At 44.8% G+C, this 22,047-nt stretch overlaps 1 protein-coding gene across 1 annotated transcript; it reads left to right on the top strand.

Moving 5' to 3' along the window:
- Positions 1–1,722: 1,722 nt before the first annotated feature.
- LOC112959700 (potassium channel subfamily K member 16-like) lies at positions 1,723–9,463 on the top strand. The gene is made up of 5 exons (XM_026053773.1): positions 1,723–1,932; positions 3,856–3,976; positions 6,342–6,508; positions 6,697–6,865; positions 8,930–9,463. The coding sequence occupies exons 1-5, from the start codon at positions 1,738–1,740 to the stop codon at positions 9,256–9,258; spliced, it is 981 nt and encodes a 326-aa protein (XP_025909558.1). The 5' UTR covers positions 1,723–1,737; the 3' UTR covers positions 9,259–9,463.
- The last annotated feature ends 12,584 nt before the right edge of the window (positions 9,464–22,047 follow it).

Below are 22,047 nucleotides of genomic sequence, written 5' to 3'. Positions count from 1 at the left end.
AGCTGGATAATACTCAGCTTTCTGCTCATCAGCATCCCCGGGTCCTTTTCTGTAGAACTGCTCCTGTGGGGCAGAGCTTGGCATCTGTTCTTGTCAAATTTCATAAAGTTTCTGTTGGCCCATTCTTCCAGCTTGTATGGGTCACTCTGGATGATAGCTCTGCTTTTGAGTGTATAATCTGTTGCTCCCAGTTTTGTATTATCTGCAAACTTGATGAGAGTGCACTTCACCACTCCTTCACGTCACCGATAAAGAAGTTTAACAGAACGGATTTTAGGACAGACCCCTGCAATCCTCCGGTTGTTAGTGGCCTCTAGGCAAAGTACAGCCTTTTTACCATGATCCTCTGAGCCCAATTACACAAGCACATTTTGCCCATTTGTATTTTGCRCCCTGTCACATTGTAAAGCCCTGTCTTGGATACACTGCACAGGAAATGTTGGTAGAAGAACCAGGCTAGACCAGAATAAACCATTGATGCTTGAGAGATTACGCTGTGGGAGGTACAAATTGTTGCATGCTGAATACTTGGATACCACTGACTGCAGCTTGAAGAATGCACATGTTYACACTGGTGAACATCTAGCCTTTTACAACAGAACAGAATGACAGAACATCACTATTATCAGCTACWACAGCACATTATTATTATTATTCAATGTGGAGCGCTACGGATGAGTTCCAAACCCATTGCATTTTCATGAGGCATATATGTGTTCATAAATGCAGATAGTGCCCCAAAGGTAGATCAGAGAGATTCAGGAGGTGGCAGTTGAGGTTTCTGAGGGAAAACAGAAACAAAGGAAGATGATAGATGACATCTGAATGCTTTAGGAAGCCTACTTCTCTTATAATCTAGGAATAATCAGGCTTAGTGAATGTCCAGGCCAGGTGGCCCATTTATGAGATACTGATAACATGGAAGCCCACATTAGGAAGCCCCTTTAGCACAAGCTCAAGCACCTGCAGACATAGCCTTAATGGAGCTTCCTTTTTAATACAGCCAGGGCAGAACTGGGCAGTCCTGCTTGGAAACAAGCAGTCCTGCTGGGGGAAACAATCTGCTCACATGGGCAGACCAGTATTTACACCCTACACCCACTTGCCTCTGTCCCCAGCATCTCCCTGCAAGCTGTTGTGGCCTTGCAGTGCCCTGCCCTGGGCTGTGAGTGGACAAGAAAGTCCCAGGAGACTGGCCTGGGYCAGTCTGAGCAAAACTGCCCCTGGACACAGAGCGAGAAGGAGATTGGGTGTCACTGAGGCTYGCCCTGGAGTCCAGTTCTCCAAGACAGCTGGAGGCAGAGGGGGGAAAGCACTATTCCTGCAAGCGAGCTGTCCTGTGGGCCTGGCGCCTCTGTCCCCCAGAGCCTGAGGCCAGGGCCTCGCAGGCAGCGGGAGATGGACACCTGCCAGCTCCTCGCATCCTGACCCACGTTTCCTGAGAACTCAGCAAGGCACAGTTTCACAGACAAGAGGAAATCCCTAAACTGCACAGAGCCCACAGAGTGGAAAGTTGTTTTTCTGTTTTGTTTTGTTTTTCTTTACTTTTCTCGGTGTTTTTTTTTTTCCCAACTTCCCCCTGAACAAATTGGCCCGCTCGCTGTCCTTGTCATCGTAGGATCCCAGCGGAAAGCCGGTCTGGGTTTGCGTTTCCTTCCTCAACGAAGGCTTTCCAGGAGCGCGAGGGATTTACCGGCTGCCAGCTTTCACTCCCTTGCAGCCGTCCCGCGGAGGGCCATGAGCAGCGACAGGCTGCAGAAGGGCTTGCTGGTGGCCGGCTACTTCATCTACTTGCTGGTGGGCGCAGCCGTGTTCCAGGCGCTGGAGAAGACTGCCGAGAAGCAGCAGAAACTGGCAGCCGCCCAGATGAAGGAGGCTTTTCTGCAGAACTTCACCCACCTCACGGTGGCAGAGATGGAGCAGTTCATGAAGGTGAGTGCGAGGCATGGGGGGAGGCTATTTGTCCTTCTCAGCCTGCATTTCTTCACTACACAGATGACTTTTGCCGTATTCCTGCTGTTGCATTTGTTGGATGATTTCTGCAAAGCACAAGTCTCTTCTTTGGCCTGACTAGGAGGTCACACTGATGGTTAATGCAATGCATGAGGCTTGACAGAACCTTTTGTGTTAGCTATTAAAACAAAACAAAACAAAACTGAGGTCCTGATTCCTTTGCCTCTTGCCTCCTGCTGGCTTGGCTTTTGGTGGGACTGTGCTGATCTACAGTGGGTGGCATGGCATGAAAGATGAGGTGTCAGAAACATCAGTGGGGATGATTGCCATGTGCAGCAGTATTATGGGCAGTGTAGCAAGCTCTGAAATAACCTCTTGGGGAAAAAGAAATTCAAATCTCTGCAAGGCTTGTGGCGTAGTTAGGATTTATTTCTCAAAGGCACCATGGAAGGGAAACACTCAGCCTTGCCAAGGGAAAGTTCTTTCCACCACTGTAGAGAAAGCAGTGCTTCTCTGGTCATCTTCTCTGGTCATCTTCTCTGGTCACCTTAGTTATTTTATAGCTCTCTCTTCTACGACGGAGAAAAAAATAGGGACTGAAAACAGCCTTCCTGTAAGCATTTCTGCATGGGAAACTACAAGGCTCTCAACAGGCCAGTTGGCAGGATAAGGACTCCTCCTTACTGAGCTGAGAAGCAGTAAGAAGAAAAGAAAGAAAAAGGATCTTTGAAATGAAATCTTTGTGTCTTGCTATGGAATGATTTCTGCTAGCCTTGATTTTCTGGGGTTACCAGTAGAAGATCTGGTGGGGGAGGGAAGGGTGGAAGACCATATTGGTGCAACGTTTTCCAGCTTGTGTTTTGCCTCTAGCAGGGCTCAGCCCTGGAGCTAATCTAGGCAAGTTCTGTATAAAACGGCCTGTATTCCAGATGTCCAGTCCCCTGTCTTCTGTTTGCTAAAGACAGGGACAGCTGCGTATTGCCTTTTTTTTTTTTTTTTTTTTTTTTTCCCTAGGGCTTTTAAAAATATATCAACATTATATATTGCTAAAACCAAGGACGAAAGCAAAAGTCTGAGAAAGCACAGACTCGTAGATGATAGGTCTGGAAGGACTTGGGAGAGGCATCTAGTCAACCACCTACCCCAGGACGGCCTTCACTGAGCTCAAACGGTCTCTCACAGATGTTTATCTACCCACCTCTCAAAGGCTTAATTGCAAATACTGTTTGCATGTGTGTGCTCATGCATTCAATTAAGAGAACTGTGCACATGTCAGTCTGGCTGCAATTACACCCGAAGTAATGACTTGAAAATCAGTGGACTTTCTCTGGATTTAAACTTGTGACACTAATCAGAACACAGCCTTAAAATTATATTCTGGTAGTGTGCCATGTGCTTCCTGTATACTATGAATTAGATGTGCCTTGCTGGGAGGGATTAGGCACACTGCTCTAATTCCTCTGCACAGATGAGGAATTAGACCCTGGATCTATTACTACCAACTCAAGGACAAGCTCAAAACCAGCAGTCAGTCATCGCATCACTTAAAATTAGTGGGCTGCCCAGCTCTGGTGTATCCTATTCTTCTCTTAGGATTCTACATTTCCAAAGTAGGTAGCCTAAATATATCTGAGGTCCCTGGGAGATGCAGTTCACACTAAACAAACAACCACTCTACATAACCACAGGGCAAAAAACTACCACTTAAAAATGCAGTCTGTCTGCCAGCAAGTATGTACCTTCCTAGAAAGCTAAGGTTTGAATGGTATTCGGACTAGCTTTGGAGACAGGTGAGTGGTACTCACAAGAAAGAAGCAGAAATGACTAAAATCCATAATACTCTTACAGCAAATGCTTGAAAAAAGCAGCAGTGCTTGTTCCAAACCTTGCCTTCTCTTGCAGAATCTGACTGAAGCTATTCAGAATGGAGTGTACCCTGTTGGAAATGAATCACAGTTTGAAAACAGCAACTGGGATTTCAGTAACTCCTTCTTTTTTGCAGGCACAGTCGTCTCCACAATAGGTAGGATTTTCGTGTGTGTGTGTGATGTGTTTATGTATAGTTATTAGGATCTGAACAGATAATGCTTTCAAGGGTAAAACTCCAGCTTTTCAGGGGCTAGGGTGGGAAGCAGCAACAGACTTGATCTTGAGACCTCACCATACCACAGCAATGAAGCATCTTCATTCATTTTTATTTTGGCTTGTGAAATTCCAGTGTTTTTCACATCATTGTTTCCTATCCATTTCTTATTTTCTAGCCATCTGTTAAAATCTTGGCTCAGCTGCCAGTTGTGGGAGGGAAGGAGATTAACTTCTCTGGACTTATTTTAGGGTCAAACAAGCTGTAAATCATTCCCAAAACTGCTGAAAAAATAGAAGAATGGTAGGAAAAAAAGTGAACTCTGCTGGGGCATGAACATCACCTTAGTAACCTGTCCTGGGTTAGTGCATGCCTTAGGCCAGAATATGGACGGGGAACATAAGAAGGCGGCAAGGAGAATGCTATCACTTCTACACTGCTACTTCAAGCACGGGGTTGTTCTTAGCATTTCAGAGGCTGCCCTTCCCCTGTGTCTCTTCTCTGTGTCTTTCCCTTTCTCCCAGAAATAGATTCCAAAAAGCACAGATAGGACAAACCTCAGTATAAATTCCACGCTGTTGGCTGCTGCTTCACAATCACATGCAATATGGGTAAATCCATGTTTTTGCAGAGGGGAGCTGAGACATCATCTACCTTCGGCATAGCTGCCCCACTGATCAGTGAGTCACAGGGTCCCAGAGGTGTTTCAGCATCACAGCAGGTTGTAGATGTTGCATGACCCCATAGCTAAGACCACCTACCTTAGAKGAAAGAAAATACAGAGCCTTAAGTAACATGCTGTCTAGTAATCTTCACTATCTGCTGGAACCCTTTCAGTACAACACAGAAAAACAATAGATGAGGATTTGGGAGGGAGAATGAAATGAAATGTGATTTGTTCCTATTGATCAATTTGTCCAGCTACCACCAATGAACTTCAGCTGAAGATCAAACCTTCCTCTTAGTCCTTGCTCCTTACCAGCACATGTATATGTTTGACTCTGTCAGAGTTGAAGAGGTGGTTTTAGCACAGAGAAGGGCTGGGCACTAGGAAAGGTTTCTGACCCATCACACCAGTGAGGAATGTTTCATGGTTATAGCAATATTCATATGCCAATGAAACTTCCCTAGTTTGTCAGCATGCTATTAGTAAAAGCTGTTCCTTGATAGCATGTTCATTTTCATTACTGCAATTTTCCGCCAGGCAGAGATCAGTTGCTTCCCATCAAATTTTGTTTCTCCAGTAAAASAGACAGGCTGTCACAGAAACACAGCTTTGCCTATTTCTCTGTACCTTCACTGCACAGATCTGTTGGTGAAGCTACGGCATGTATTTCTACCCATCTTCAACCCCCCAGGATAGGGAATGTTAATTTTTGTAGTCATGAAAGTGGAACAGCTGTGTGAGAGGGTGCACAGGATAGCTCAAGTATTTTGAGGCCCAGCAGCCAATAAATCAGCCAGCTGTCTTATTTGTCTTTTCTCTCAGAAAGAGCCTTGCACACTAAGAGTAATGGATACTTGACATGAGCTGCGCTGGGGAAAATGCCTTTTTTTTCAGGAAGGACATGCACAAAGTACAGGAGCCTTCCATTCAGATATGTACATTAAGGGGTGAACAAGGTCTCCTGTCCAGTAGGGGACATGTGTGGAGTTCTGCGGCTATTTCACTGCTTTAATTTACTTTTAATAACATTTAAAGACAACTAATTGGCATGAATAAATCACCCRTTGAGGTCTAGGCTATGTAGCACAGGCTATTTTTATATACCCTACACTGTTTCCAGGATCTGAGCCAGTATCCAGACATACCAGCTTTCTGGCATCCAGCCAAGGAGGTCACTAACACAGCACTGTGATATATGCCCTGGCCATGCCTTCACAGGCAGATTGAGAAGAAGCTAGGGGTGGGATGTATCCAAATCTGGCATGGCAAACAGCCCTGGACTCCAGCCCTGACATCTTCCAGGTCTCTGGCCTTCTGGTTTCTGTCTTTCCAKGTATTTGTCACATGAGAGAGTGTATTTTCCATAACTGCTTTTAGATTATGGTTTCATTCCCATTAAGGCTGGGCTGGAAGCACACAGTGCTCTCTGCATCCTCTGACATATGCAGTGCAAGTCACTTCATCTGCCAACTGGCTTTATCAGAGCAAAGTGAATGCATGTGTGCTGAGAAGTGCTAGGCATTTGTTCCGGGGGCAAAGGCTTGGTTTGAGTACTACCAGGTTTGGGTAGGTGTGAATGGGAATGTGGACCACACCAGCTCTTTGCAATGCCTCCTCTGACCCATCTTTCTTTCATAGGCTACGGCACCCTACGTCCTAAAACTGCCGGGGGACAGATCTTCTGTGTCTTTTTTGCTCTGTTTGGAATCCCTCTGAATATTGTTTTTCTGCACCGTGTCAGTAAGATGCTCTCACTGCTGTGTAAAAGGCTGGGGAAATTCCTGTACGGGAAAGGAGTGAGAAAGGTAACTGGTTCCACTTACTCAGGCACAGTTGTATGCTCACWGCTGGGCTGCTGTTAAGATAGTAGATGGGATTCTGTCAAGATTCTAGTAGGTATTTCCAAATAGCCTGCTGTTTGGATACCCCACCATTACATATGACCTTCTACTCTGTCAAATCTGAATTGTAATTAAATTAATTTCTTTTACAGAAGAAGATCAAATTTCTGACCCTTTTGTTCTTCCTGGTGACGGGGATCCTGGTGTTTCTGTGCTTGCCATCACTCTTCTTCCAGAGAACAGAGGGCTGGTCCTACAGTGAAGGAATTTATTTTGCATTTATCACCCTCAGCACCATTGGCTTCGGTGATTATGTAGTAGGTAAGGTTAAATTCACAGAGGAGACACATGGAAAGGCCACGGATGCTACTGTAATTATTGTGAGGTGACTACACAAGCCACTAGTGAATGTACTGTAGAGATAACTCTTCCACATGGGTCTTCCTAATCTTCRTCCTGTATATAATTCTGGGGCAAATATTCATCTCTCTAGGATGGTATGAGCTGATGAAAGTGCGATAATGTCTAAATATAATTATATATGGTACTTTAAGAAGCCTCTACAAAGAAGCCTCTATTTTGGGGAAGGGACAGGGAAGTGTAGAGGATATTTCAAAGAAGCCTGGCAATTTGCATATATGGGAAGGAGATGGTTTGTGATAACCATACAAAATACGGCAGGTATCCCTGCTTTGGCCATCTAAGTCTTCTTTTTCAACATGTGTAATAAACAAATAATTGGTCATATTTCCGAAGACACGATTTTACAGCAAATCTCAAAAATGTGCAAAAATGGGAAGAGGGGAATTAGCAATTGAAAAATGGGACTTATACTCAGATAACACATCAGAACTGGCTTCTTCATTAAAAGGACTGGGCCTGAAATAATTTTTCCTGCAGCATTTATCTGTATTGGCATTAAACATCAGTAATAAAACATAATTTTAATACTTCATGACCCTACAATGAAACTAGCAGAATCAATGGCTATCCTCCCTATTATGCATTTAAAATTGATTACAGAAGACAGATGGATTTGTGCTGGCTGAGGGGAACAGAACAGGTTTGAGCTTATTTGCATATTAATGATTCAAAACTCTTTTTTTTGAGATAAAGAGATAAAGCCTCTTTTTTATTTCAGGGAGACATCCTAAGAAAATTCCAGAGTCTGAATTTAACTGTTCATTGTACATGCACATATAGGTGAAACTCCCCTTGGGCTGTAAACAAACTTCATGCTCTAGTTAAGCCCAGTTCTGAGGAAGCATTGCAATGACATTACAGTTGATTTGCTACCATGGTGTCGAAACCCTATTCCCAAATCATGAGCTCCAGCTAAGAACACAAAAGGACATGCTTTGCACCAAGGCAGGCAGCTCCTATGCCAAATCAACACCAGAAACAGAAAAAAACTGTTGGATCTCWAGGCATGAGAGCAAACCAGCCCATATCTGCCCCATTTCCAAAGATATTGCATGAGGAAATACAAGAATATTGTACATTGGTTTATGAAAACCTATGTTTTCAAGCAGATTCCAGGGTCATATCATCTAGATCGTGCTAATATGGTTGTGTGGGATTAAATGCAGCAGGAGTAAAAGTTTTCCCAAAATTAGTCATGAACTGCTGAGGAACTAAATGACATGACCCATGCAGAATACAAGGGTTGAATACAGGGTGATGCTAAGAGGTTTGGACTGCATGGAACATGCTTCAGTCCTCTGATTTCCAACACAGAAAGTTGTGTTCTCAGTTTGTGACGGTGAACTCTCATCAGTCACCCACCTTTTTAATGGTGGATAATCTTGCAGCCATTCAAAAGCAAAGCAGGAATTGCAAATTTTCTTTCTATGATCAAGGATACCTGTAATTTAAAATAATTATATATTAGTCATAATCACAGTTTGTTGGAGGAATATAGAGAATTACAATAATCTAGGTAGCAATTGTAGAGTGGTTTTAGTGGCCAACTGTGCTTTGCTTTTTGTGCCTTCTGAGTTTGGTAATATTTTCATAATAATGCAATACAATTTACTTGTACATGCAGAGGTTGCAATGGAGGTGTTATACTGGAGGGGAAAATATCCTGATCTGAGGCTAATCCACCTCAGTCCCAGTATGTTTTTGGACAGGTGCTAGCATGGTGGGCTGACATATACCCACTTATTAAAATCACAGGAGAGCAGCCCTACCTGAACCTAAAGCATTTTTCCTTTGAGCTGCAGCCTTGCTGAGTGAGAGACTCCACCACAATGTAAAGGCCACCTTAAAGCACTCAACATAAAATACTTGGATAAATTAATTAGGTTACTCCATGTTACGGAGACAAACAATTTTAACTTGTAAATTTTCCCTTTTTTTTTTTTTGTCTCTCTGTGTCTGCAGGAAAGCAATCTGACAGGAATTATTTTTCCTACTACAGAACAGTTGTAGCCATTTGGATTATTTTTGGCCTTGCCTGGATTGCTCTACTGTTTAATTTATTAACCATGGTACTGGAAGATACTGAAAAAATAATTGCCAAGGATCTCCATCAAATGGGAAAGGTGAGTAATGACAGTGAAGCAAATCAACAAAGAAGATGCTGGCCTGCTCAGTTCATTCCAGAAGAAGAACTACAGCAACCACATGGTGATGGGAATGCACAGAAAATGGAGTCATTATCAGAAGCTTCTGAACTCCCCAAAACTGAAAATAATGATGTTTTCTTATAGAAAAAAATATTTCTAGAATATACAGAGRTTGAATTCTTCATTGGAGAACCTTTCTTCTGCCTTTTGCTAAGATATGACTTTTCAGAACTCCAGACTTAAAGTGACACAAAATGAGACTATTAATGGTAAGAAATTCTCTCTTCAGTTTGCTCCCAGGTTGTAATGACAACCGGACAAGTGCACTGGTTTTGCAAGGCATCTTTAAGGTTGTCCCACAAAAATGCAGAGGAGATGTATGGTAGGGCTTGCTGGTTCTGTTTGGRTTTTGCTGCTTGCAAAAAATCACAACTGTTCCCAGAACTGACATGYACAAGCTTTGCCGAGGCATTTCATAGCACCTTCGGAGAAAGAAATAAAAGGATATAACTTAATAATGCCTGATATGAGCTGTCATATTGATTTAGTCTTCAGGACTTGACAAACAYGTTTGAAAGGCAGGACCTGGGCTCAGCTAAGGGACATAAGAGGCATCTAATGGACAGGGTTAGAAGAAGGTTAACCATGGTGTTGGAAATGGTTCATTCTACCTCTTCCTGTTTTATGCTAAGATGAAGAAAGCCAATTTCACCTTTTATCCTTGTGGCTTTGAAAAAAAAACTTTCTGATGGTGCTTATAAAGCGCATATAAACACACATGCATTTAATTCTTTTTTTTTTTCATAGCATTTTGTAAGAACAGCAATTGGTTTGAATGGAGGATTCCTCACTATATCAGAGCCTTGCTGCTATGTTTGTACTCCCTAGGCACTTAAATATAGTTTAAAAATGATCCTAGCACAGTGCTAACCAAGTAGCTTGCCAAGTATGATAGTTGTCGCTGCAGTGCAGCCTTATCATCAACCAAAGATCTCAAATCCAGCCTTAGAAACAGCAGCCTCAAAAGAGATTAGCTACACAAAGTACCTGTCTTTTTGCTGTTGCTTGACAGGGTTTTTCTTTGATATTCTCTAGTTCCTTTTTTGAGAGACAGTGAATAACTGTTCTCAACTCACCCTCCGGGTGTTGCAGCAAGAGCAACCTCCTCCTGGAGATGTAGTTATCCTGGCAGAGCTATTCCTGTATTAAACAGAGAATAAATTACAGCTATAAAGCAATTTTAGGTCATAAAGATGCAATCAGCCTTGAAGTTGAACTTGTAACTACTTCAGTCAAACAAAACTGTACTTCTTGCCAAAACAGCTCTGCTGGTTCAAGACCTGGCACGCAGGCCTGGCCAAATATGCACTCTCCTTCCCTTCCCAAATTATTTCCCAGTGTTGCCCTCAAGGATGACTTCTTGTCTAACATCTCTCACTCTCATGAAGTCTTTCCCAGGCAGTAGGACTAGGAGCTACACAAAATCAGGCAGACTRGTGGGGGCTGTGGCTGTCTTGTAGGACAGCAATACTGTCAAAGCAAGCTGTGATCCAGTTGTGTGACAAGGTGATGAGAATGACTGCTGAGCTGAAGAAGCAGCTGGATGCTGGCAGATGTGTTCACCAAGCCCTGACTTACAGCATATTTACCAGACCTCACTTTTTAATGCTGCCTTTCCCCAGCCCTTCCTTCAGGGACCATTCACCTCAACCACAATCCAATAGAGACAGTGTCAGGACAGTTTAGGGAAGAGGTGATCCCGACGGGATTGCACAGCTTCTTATGGTCCCCTCCGGTCTGGCTCCCTATGTTTGATGCTCGTCAGCACCAGGATGCCAGGCAGAGCCCCTGGGCTAGTGTACAACCTGTGTCCATTTGCTGGACAGAACAGCATGGAAAGAACCGTGCCCCGAGGAACAGCTTTAAASCAATACATCTCTAAAAGATTTCTCCCTACTTGTTTCCACTGTTCTGCTCACTCCTTGATGTGCAAAACAGCAGGACTCAGCCCTGAAGCAAGCTGCTAATGTCCTATTGCAGTGAAGAATCAGCAAAACACAAGGATGCTTGTTCAACCATTTCAGGGAAGGGCAAGAGAGATCCCTGTGGGGAGCAAGAATGGAGTCAGAAAGTGGCTCCTTGAACAGATTRGGCCAAATTCTCCCATGGGTGGGTGTTTAATGAAAAGCTGTGAAAACCAAACACTTGCCACTTCCGAAAGCCAGTCTGCTTTCTGCAGCCGTTGTCACAGGCCAGCTCCTTTTTTAATGCATCTCTTACCACCCTGYGCTGCCCAGGGTACGTGTGTGTGCCCCTCTGGACAAGGGTTGAGGCATAAACAGACTAAACACCTCACTGAGGGCCAGAGGAAGCGGGAAGCTGAGCTGGGAACAGGCATCCTGGGGCTGCCCTTCCCCGAGCACCGCTGTGGGGCTCCTTCCTCCTCCCACAGACCTGTAGCTGTGGCTCCCGCGCACAGAGGAAACAGCCACGAGCACAAAACACAAAATCTCCCTGGAGGAATTCAGATGTGTACCTTGAGAAAAACAGGYCGTCTGTAAATCTCCACAGGGCTGCAGAGAGGCCTTTGGAGGAAGGGCCTTGGCTTTCCTTCCCATGCCCTCTGGTGGCTGTGTGCTGACAGACCCTTCCCTTCCCTTCAGTGTTTCCCCTCAGAGCTCAGGCAGTTTTAGGTCCAGGACTCTGCTGCGTGGTTTGGCTGGTCTAGCTGACGGCAGCATCAGCTGGGACACGTCCCAGGGCCGTGGTTGTCAGTGCGAAACAGGAGGAGCCAATTCATATTGTGGTGTGGTTCATGGAGGCTTCCTGAAGCCAAAAATGGCAGGTTTTGGTGCAGGCTTTGGAGATGGGATGAGATGACCTGGACTGTGGCAGCCCTGAGGGCATGTGGTGGTGCCTGACACTGGAAAGAAAGAGGGCAAAGCTGTAGATAGATGGAGAAAAGAGCACTAAAKGGTGTGTGGTCCTCTCCACTGGGAAAAGCAAGGGGAAAATCTCTGGAAAGCTGTAGGCCAGAGTGGGAGAGGAATTGTTTTGGGGATATAATGTGATTACTTGTATTTATGATGAACAATAAGGTTGTCTCCAGAAGAGTTTAGGCACAGCAACAATCTCTCTGGGGATGGAGCAAGCTGCCTCTTCCAGCAGGATCATCTTGTGAGCACTGCACAACCACAGCAGATCTTGTCCTTGTGSCACCTTTGAAAGAGGGAGCTATTGCAGAGAGCAGAGGCCCCGCTCTAAGTAAGTTGTGTTACCCAAGTTAAGGTAAAAGCCTTTGGCAAACACCACCCAAGTCCAGTGCTCTTCCAGGTCTGGTGCCTGGTCCTGCTGATGCTTACTAATAAATCAGCCCCAGCAAGCAGTCCTGTAGTTGCTGAGGTCAAGAAAAATAATTTTGGACGGTGAGTAAAGTTATAACACAACTTTTCCCCAGCAACCGGAGTTTCCAAAAGGTCCCGAGATATTTAATTCATGAATGCAAGTGAGGTGCTGCCTCTACTGCCRTTTCCCTTTGCACAGAAAGGGGGAGTAACATCCAACCTAAAAAATCTATGTTTTTTTCCTAGCAGCACCAGCAGCAGGAATGCTCCAGAGGCCAACAGATCCATGTAGCCTTTCCAGGGAGCCGTTCCGGAGCTCTCCCTGCAACTGAGCGCTGCTGCACAGCTCAGGGAATTCCAGGGAATTCCAGCTCTCCCAGAGCCACTGCCAGCTGTTCTGCTGCTGCCTGCATCCCAAGGGGAAGCATGTCTAAGGCGAGCAAATACTTTCCCTAAAAAACTCCAAGAGTCATGAAATACATTATATTAAACAGCAGCAGCGCATTCCCACGTTCATCACCTAAGTCATTGCTACCAGCAAGCAGAGTGCACGTCTCCACACTTGTGGAAAAGCCCAAGGAATTATCTTTCTTCATAAGGAAGGCCCTCAGAAATTCAGTTGCTTCCAGAGAGAATAGGAGGAACTGCACTTTGATCTGTCTTTAATTACTACACGGGGTTGTTTAGGGAACTCTTGAGGTCTCTTTCAATTAATAGCCAGTTCATTTGGAGAGGTTAGCTTGTTTTTTGATTTTTTTTTCTGGAAGTGGAGAGACAATTTGAAGCAGCAGAATGGCTTGACTGATGTAACATCATATAGCCAGTGGGATTGTTTTTTTATAGAAATTACTAAAGYGAGGCCACACACGTGGTGTTTTCTACTCCATCACAGTTGGAGAGGTGCATCCTCTGTCTGACTCATGAGCAAAAAGCAGGAAACCAGTTCAGAATTGGTCTGATAAACATAAGAAATCRTTCTCCATGGGCCCATCCCCTGTCCCTTGTGATGGCACCTAAAGGAGCAAAAAGATCAGATTTTGGAGCAAGCAAAGCAGAATTTAAAGTGGCGTTGCAGGTCTCTTGTGAAGGCTAAAACAGTTTTCCTGTAAGCAGAAGGCTGCTTGGTACCCCCAGCATATGTGCCTGAGGACTAGCATGATGCAGTCTTGCCTGTCAATGTTAATAAAGTCAACATTTAGCTTCTTTCAGACCTGGAACTGGAGATGCCACCACCCAGAGGACTGGCTACCACCTTCAGAGGGCCGTGCTATCCAGCACTGGAGCACTGGCTGCTTCATGGACACTGAGCTGAGACATGAATGCAAGCAACTCCAAATCCGCTTAGAAAATTCAAAACCAGGGTGCTAGACTTCGTTAGGATAATTCTCTACCAGCACTTCTAGATGAATCATTCTTCTGAGTTAAAGTAGTGCAATTACTGAATCCAATTAATGACTGGTTCAATATAATTTTGGAGACTTGTATCCTGAATAAAGACTTTCCCAATTTCTCTTTCAGTTGTTCTCACATATGTAGCTGGAAACCATAGTGATACTTTTGTGGTGAGATGCCGAAGCATGAAATAACACATTCCCAGAAAGAGAGATATAATGATAAGCAGAATGATAATAATAAAAAAAGCATCACTGAAAAAACGAAGGAAGGTATATCTTAGGATTTAAGCTAATGTTTTCCATGAGAGGGATTAGCCAGAAAGACGCTGATGCTGCTCAAAGAGCAAATGTGTCTTGAGGTAAATCCAGATTCTCAAAGAAACAGATGATTGTTTATCATAGCAAAGCACGTAGAGTCATGCACCAAAGCCAGAAAAGAGCATAAATCAGAGTTTTCACTGAGAATACCACAGAATTCAGTTCCTGTTTGATTAAATGGTTCATTGAGTGCATGAAAAACATAAGGAAAAGTTAAGATCTTAAATTTAAGATGGCATCAGATACTCACTTGAAGCCAAGGATGAAACCTCAGTGGAGATCTGTGTTATCTCAGCCTCAAAAGCCTAGGCATCCATCTCAAAAAATAAACAAAAAAAAGCTGTCAAAAATCAAAACAAAATCGCTGGCTCACAGTTAGAAAACTGCAGGCCACCAAGTCCTCACACCTTTCTTGGTCATTCCTACTAGACAGGAATTCCCCACTCACAAAGGGCCAAAACATGCAGAGACTACTCAGCATCTATATATCTATATTACAAAAGCCAGTGGCAACACAAATGCTGGGATCCCAACATGCACATTTCTCAAAAGTAGATATAAATCAGTTATGAATTAAACTCTTGTCCCTACAGAGCTTTGGCCAGTTAACCACTTTGCTCRGTTTCCCCATTGCAAGCATGAAGTTCCAATAAGCAAATGTCTTTTTAATATGTCTTTCTTCTTTTCCTTCCTGCCTTTCAGTCCTCAAGTTGGCAACGGGAGGATTGGTGGGGGCAGCGGGGRCTGCAGTCTTGGAAATGCTCGGCAGCTCCTAGGAAAGTCCCCATGTTGAAGCATGAAAACAAAGAGCAAAGCCAAAAGCAGAGGGCAAAAAAGGGATGTCCAAGCCACAATCAGCAAAAACAAAGTCTGTTTGCCATCAGCTGGAAGTCTGCTTCAGTTTTCCCTATTTAATTGGTCAGATCAAAGTTTATCCTGTATCCAAACCCACCTTGTACCCAAACCTGCCTTATTTGAGTCTGCTCGACAYTACCCCAACCAGCAACAGGATTCTAGCAAATCTGTGTGATGAGGCTCACCCCAAGATTCAGACCACCAGTTCTTAGCTCCAGCAGGAAAGCTAAAAGGTGCTTTTGTGCTGCTARGAGCATGAAAATGCCATGCAGATATAACGGCCCGTGCTCGCTGCCGCAGCATGGCCTCCAGATGTCAGCAGCAACCCAGGGAAGAGAGCRGCATGCCGAAATGCTGCCGGATTCCTGCTCCAACCTCCAGGAATGCTCTCCTAGAGTTCCTGGGCTCCATTCAGCACAAGTAGGCAGGTGAGAAACTTCCTAATTTTCATTAAGGAAAATAGGCTCCCAGACAGAGCCGGGTGATGTGGTTTGGAGCCATGAACRCAAACATTTTACATACCAGCTTACAGCATACGTGCACGTGCTTGGGTGCTGGGAGGTGCTTGTTGCATGTATGTAATGTTGGTCTTGGGCTTTTTAGCAGGGAAGGAGGGGTTTTTTTGCAGACAGCTTCGCATGAAGGCAAGAGCAAGGCATCTTCTCCAGTACTTTTCATGTGTATTTGTCTCTGCCAGGGCACATTACTTTTGTGCCATATAATGGACTGAAGAACGCAGTGATCCACCATGGATAAAGAACTCTAGCACATAAGAATTGGAGCATCACCAGGCGGCATAAGGCAGCCTACCTTAAAGTCTGCCTAGAACGGGCAACATTAGTTCATGGAGGAACTGTTCATCTTCCCTATTGCTCTTGGCCTGATAAGTTCATTTTCTGCCACCCTTTTAATATAAAAAGAAAAAGAACTTTAGAAAATCCCACCTCTGCCTCTTCTTCTTAGCTCTACCCCCTCCTTAAATCCAACTGTGGGCAGATCACCTACCCCAAATTCAGGGCCATGACAACTGTAGCCCAAGCCAACCCCAGGCCTGAGAGGTGAGAGCTACAGAAGCATGTCTGCATGAGCAGTAGACCTCATCTCCTCTCCTGCAGGCCTCTCAGACCAGACTCATCTCCTAGACCCCAGGGAAACACCACCACTATGCTGTGACCCACTGCTGCAGGTAGTTGCCTTTCTACGGGGTGACAAAGGAGATATGACTTGGTATTTTCATATAAAAATACCCACCAGAGCCTCATTCACCCAAGTTCTTGTCCTRAGAAAATACTACATATAGAAAAGTTCAACCAAGGCCAGAGTTGCTGAAGGGATCACGAAACGAAAGATTAATGGATCAATTCAGCCAAAGGATGTCAGTTAAGTCAAGCACTGCTAATGCGGGATGCCGTCCTGAGACCTCTATTAGCACAATGACGAAGCCTTTTTTAAGTCCTCTATGTAAAAGTYATAATCCTCATATGCCAATGGATCATATCCTTGAGATCCCTGGAGACCAGGGCAAACGTGGAAAGAAAGGGAAAGGAAATCCCTTATTTCATAATGGTGCAAACAGACGTGTCGGGAGAATTACATCAACATGCAGCACATGTGAAATTTAATACTCTTTCTAATGCATTTAGATGAGGCAAAATGCAAAGTCTATACTGCCTCTGGGAATAATTCTGGTAGGAAGCTTTCACCACTAGGAACCAAGGACTTTCTACTTACTCTGGAATTTGAGCCTTTGTTTTCAAAGCCTTCCTGCGAGACTTCAAAACCGAGTTTGTTAAGTGTGCATTACTCTTTGAAGATCTGTTTTCCAGCATGAAACACCAGTACTTTTCCCAGCAACGCTGGTGTAAAACAAAAAGCAGTGTGCCTGAAAATCAGTAAATATTCATGGACATGAAAATAATCTGCCAAAACGGAGAGCTTGATCCTTTGCCCTGTGGAAGACCAAGGCTGTCAAACACACACTGCCCTTGTCCCCTGCCTGGTGTGAGCTGGAACGGCTGCAATCAGGCATCAGTGCTGCATGGATTTCCACCAGCTCTGTCACTTATAGGGCTCTCAGTGGCTTATAAACCTAAGCAATACTTTCTTTAGAGTTTTGCAGACAGGAGGAGCCTGCGATCTTCTAGCTGTATTTTTTTCTCCCCGCCTTAAATCAAGCTATCGGGATGGGAGTCAGCAAAGGATATAGCTCAGATGTGGCTTGAATTCAAACAAGTGACTTGAAGTGATGATTTCCCCCCCACCCTGCTGCAGATGATCAATGTATTATGCATGAAAATAGTGCCAAGCACAGATGGGGTGGGAGTAGAAGGTGTTAGCTGATAACGGTAGCAGCCAGGCTCTGCTAGGAAAGACTCTACAACCCACTTGCATATTAGGAAAAGGATGGAGCATTCACARGAGATCAGCCATAGTTTAAAGGGCCAAACAGTTTAATTGCCACCAACACCAAGGCTTATGCAAAAGCATGAGTGATGTGGTTCCCAGAAGGAGCAGAGGATTAGCCTTGATGATCTTAGGAAGTGTCTTTCCATCTTGTATTCTTTTATAACGATAGGGAAATGAGTGAAATACTCATTCTAGGTTTTAAAAGATGAAGACAGGGAGTGGAAAGTGGTGACATGGTGCCTCATCAAACATTGCCTCCAGCAGCATCCTGATTCATTCCCAGCATAGTGCTGAGAACTTGGCACCAGATCCAAAATTGAAGCAAACAAGGATTGCTCTACAGGCTCAGTTGGAGTTTGGATCCAAGCCCTGGAAGATCAGGCATGTGTGGCCTGATCCCGAAGACAGTAGCAGTTGGGACAGGTGGCATGTCACTGACTTGGAACCAGGTGGGTACAGACTTCCGTGGACAATGAGCCTGGAGACGTCCCAGCACTGTCTGCAAAAGGACCTGGCACTGAAAGATAGGAGTTTAGCAAACATGCCATTCAACAGAACCCATGAGGAAGATCCAAAGAACAGCCCACAGCTCCCCTGGCCAGCCTTGTAGCCCTGTGTAGCTACAAGGGTAGCTACTACTGTAGCAATAGATGARCTACTTCCCTTCTACAATCGAACCACAAAGAGAAGATGCTCTGTTTCTTAAGCAGCTTCTCTGAAAGAGCATCAACCTAAGAGTATGCACTTGGTAGAAGGCAAATAGTGTTGTCTTGGCCAAATCAAACCAGTCTGTTAGTGGTGCCAGAATCATTACCATTTACAAGGAACCAGTGTCTGAGGGATGTAAGATGCATATTGAGAAACACACAGAATGATCCTTGCAACATGGGGATATAAGCAGAAGAGATACATATTTTACATTGCTTGGAGGATAAATTCTTATCACTTTATCATAGTAGCTGCTTCACTGTGCAGAAGTTCAGCACACACCAGCCTGGCCACATTTCCCCCAAAGAAGGTTCAGATGTTCATATCTGTTCATGCGCTGCCCACCTTAAACTTGCAAAAAACCTTTCCATATCAAGAGCTTCCCAGGAAATAAGGTTTCAGCCCACATATTTCCCATAGCCCTAGGGACTGCAACCCACGTAGGGGTTTCCACCTAAGATCAAGAGCAGACGAGTGATAGAAAGGGTGCAGATTAGGAGATTGGAGAAGTCCACTTCCATGATGGCTGGTGGTGGTACACGTTGCACCACGCTGATTGCGGGGCCGGGACTTCTCTCCCTAAATCTGTTGCTGTTCTTGCTCCATCTCCCAGCTTGGGCAGCCACCTCCAAACACTGCATAGACCTTGTCCATTGAGACCCATGCACCAGCCGGGATTTGGCCCCAATTCGTCCTATGTGCCTGTCCTCATCTCATACATTTCCAAGGAGCTCAGCAGCAATTTATAGATCAAAGCTAATCGATAATTCCGGAGCCCGCTCACCATATTGCTTTCACTAAATTACTGCCTCCTTTGAAACAAGAAATCTTAATAGGCTGCAACACAATTCCAGGCAGACTGTCATGACCATATTATGTTTATTTATTCTCTCGCTGGCTCTTGGCTGGCCCCATTACCAGCATATCTTAGTGTCTCTCAGCCATCAGCATATTTGCCTTCGCTCCCTTCCCCCTAGCCCGAGGAGCACGTCTCCTCTCAAGTACAAAGCAGGCTGACACGGCAAGTTTGGAGCCTATTTAACACCGGYTTTATCCAAGGAGAACCCGGTGCGCTGACAGCGCCTTGGAATTAATTACATGAAGGTGAGTTCCCGTCACTGAGCCTGCCACAATGTCACCGTAAACGCTTTAAGAGGCAGCCTCTGCATAGTGTAAAGCAGTTGTTTGTACTTGCTTGGGGAGACCCATAAGTCCCGCGGAGGTGGCTGCTCATTAGCRGGTCTGCAAAGGGCTGCACGGGCTCTCTGGGCTGCTTTCAGGCTCTTCTGGACTGCAAAAACAGTAATTTGTGTAAAAAACATAAGGCAATTGCTATCTTGCAGATGAAGYATGCATGTGACCTAGAGTGGAGAAAGGGCTTGAGGCCAGGGAGACTGCATGTGTCTTAGCCTCCAGCCCATCCTTGCTAAACCTTGCAGTCTGGGAGCAAATGGCCACCAAACCTTCCCTCTCTTTTGTCAAGTGTCTTCAGGGCCTTTCTCTTCCTTTTCACCTCCCCTGATTCCTCCCAAATGGCCCTGGTAGAAACCCTTTTCATCCTACACACACCAGCTCCAATTGCTTCCCCTTCCCGTTGTTTCAGCTGTTGCAGCTGACACATTCCTACTACATTTTTTTTCAACAAAGAAGGAAGTTTTTCTTCTTTTTTCTCCACATATCTGTATTACAATTTTGCTCAGAGCTGAGCTGACACTAGAACATGCCTGTAAAGTTCATCAGAAATGTGTTACAGGAGAGCTGAGGGAAAAGACAACTAAAGTTGCCTTCCAGCGCTGAGCTTAGCCACCTTACTCACTTTCTAGGCTGGTCTGTCATGTGTGGTTCTCCTTCCTCTTCCTCTTGCTCCTAGGCAAGGACAGAGGGAGGGAAGGAGGGATGGGGAAAGTGAAGATGAAAGAGACTATCTGTATAAAGGGGGAGGCTGTACAGAGAAGAGGGCCGGGGACAGCAATAGAAATAAGCAGCAGAGGAGGCATCTTTGGACACCACCCACACATGTTCTTGGTACTGCAGACTGGCWTTTTCCTGGAAGAAAAGAACTGGTTACAGATCCTGAGCTCTCTGCCTGCTTTGGACAGCAAGGGCAGTGAGGATTTATAAGCAAAGACCAGGGACAGATCAGGTTTACCAGGGAACTTTGGAATTTAGCTCAAGCTTTTGGGTTTAGCTCAAGCTTTTCAAGTCAACTCACAGCCTTGGCCTCCCTGACTTGACTGAGTGTCAGCAAAAGGAGACCAAGCGGTCTCTGGAGTGGAAGGTTTTCCAGCTGATAGGCAGGAAATTGAGCTGTTCTCAGCAAACTCAGCCACAGCATAAAAACAAAGTTCTTCCTCATTAGGGAAGAATTTGATGGGCCTCGCTGGAGCAGATGCTATGGCACACAAAAGGTCAGGCCCCTTCTGAAACTCTCTGCTGCCAGCAGGAAAAATCATTTTAAAATAACCCCCCTAACAAGCCTGCCCTCCTTCATCAAATACAAAAATGAGGAAATCACCTCAAAGTGGGAAAAAGTGCTGTGGTAGGAAAGGCCAATCYATCTGTCCATCCCACAAGCCTTAGATCTCTGTCCATCTGACAACCTCATTAAAAAGTCAAGTCTAATTAAGAGAGGAAGGAACAACGAAATGCATCCTGTTCTTGCAACACGGCACATTGAGGAGATAGTCACGTCCATGGGGACCCAAGCCAATGGTAACAGATCTGCAGCGTGGTGGCAATACATGGGACTTTCACAGGTGACATTCAGCCTATTTAGGTGTCTGAGTGGTGTCTTTGGTGCTGTGGGTGGCCTGGATCCATCTGCACCAGTATAAAGTCTCCTGGCACKCCACTCCAACTCTCCTATTAGGGTGATGACAAAAGAAATCAGCTGTGTGATCAGAGATGTGTCAGCACAAAAGCTTCTCACCTTCAAGATCTCTCATCATCATCTGGTTCTGCTGGTTCCAYGCCATATAATGCCATGGACCACCAAGATTGCTTGGTGGTCTTTATATGTCCCATGCACCACACTCCTAAGCCTTTGCTGCAACCCTTTCTTGTCCATGATGCCTGGTAAAATGGATAAATGTGGGACCTCAGGACATATAGCAGAGCTGTGTAACCCCTCTGTGCAAGTGTAATTTCCTTCTTTCTTACTTTCATGAACATGAATTCCCCTTCTGTGATCAAGGCTCATTATTTCCATTAAGACGGTTTACTATTACTCTAAACTCAGCATCTTCACTTTCCTGTGTTATTGATTTTCAAGTGAATTTATAGCAAGCAGAAGTCAAACGTTGGCCAAAATGTAGGACCTGAACTGAAGTTTTGTTCCAGCTGCATCATCCAGGGGTCACAGCTAAGTAAAATCAGCTTAAACTGGGATTGGAAAACTGTGTCTGCTACATTAGCAGAGAGATCAGATGACAGATTTAGTCTGGCTTCATTATCTAGCCATAAAAATATAAGAGCCTGAAGTATTTGGGGAATGGGAATACAGAGAACAGGAGGGATTTGTGGAGGCCCCTGTGCAGTATTTGCTGTCTGAGAGAATGAGACCAAAGGACCCCCCACCCCAACCATCGGATGCGAGGTCTTATCTCCCGTGACAAGCTGAAACCAGCAGAATCTGCTTCTTCCTTCTCCAAACAGTCAGAGGAACAGGGGCTCCTATGTGTCTACAACATCTCACATTTATTTTTAGCCTCATCTATTTGGTTAGTGAGGTCACCGGAGCCCAGGCTTAAGCATGTTTTAAGCAAATGTTACCCTGACCTGCCAAAGTGCTGTATATTGCCTTTAGCTATACATATCCCAGAGAAACAGAACCAACGGCACAAGTGAATGTTATGTTAGCATTTTGTGCTAAAGTTCAAATAACTATGTAGCCTTATTTTTTGCAACAC

The sequence above is a fragment of the Nothoprocta perdicaria genome, unplaced genomic scaffold (assembly GCF_003342845.1).
Source record: "Nothoprocta perdicaria isolate Ctin4 unplaced genomic scaffold, notPer1 scaffold_118, whole genome shotgun sequence".
Lineage (NCBI taxonomy): Eukaryota > Metazoa > Chordata > Aves > Tinamiformes > Tinamidae > Nothoprocta > Nothoprocta perdicaria.
Note: the sequence above shows the minus strand (reverse complement) of the source record. Positions and strands in the feature narration are given on the sequence as shown.

Excerpts from the sequence above, each read along its gene's own strand:
- LOC112959700 (XM_026053773.1), top strand. The coding sequence starts at position 1,738 with ATGAGCAGCGACAGGCTGCAGAAGGGCTTGCTGGTGGCCGGCTACTTC. Across the intron at positions 6,509-6,696 it reads ACGGGAAAGGAGTGAGAAAG|AAGAAGATCAAATTTCTGAC; the intron begins GTAACTGGTTCC and ends TTTCTTTTACAG. Across the intron at positions 6,866-8,929 it reads CTTCGGTGATTATGTAGTAG|GAAAGCAATCTGACAGGAAT; the intron begins GTAAGGTTAAAT and ends CTGTGTCTGCAG.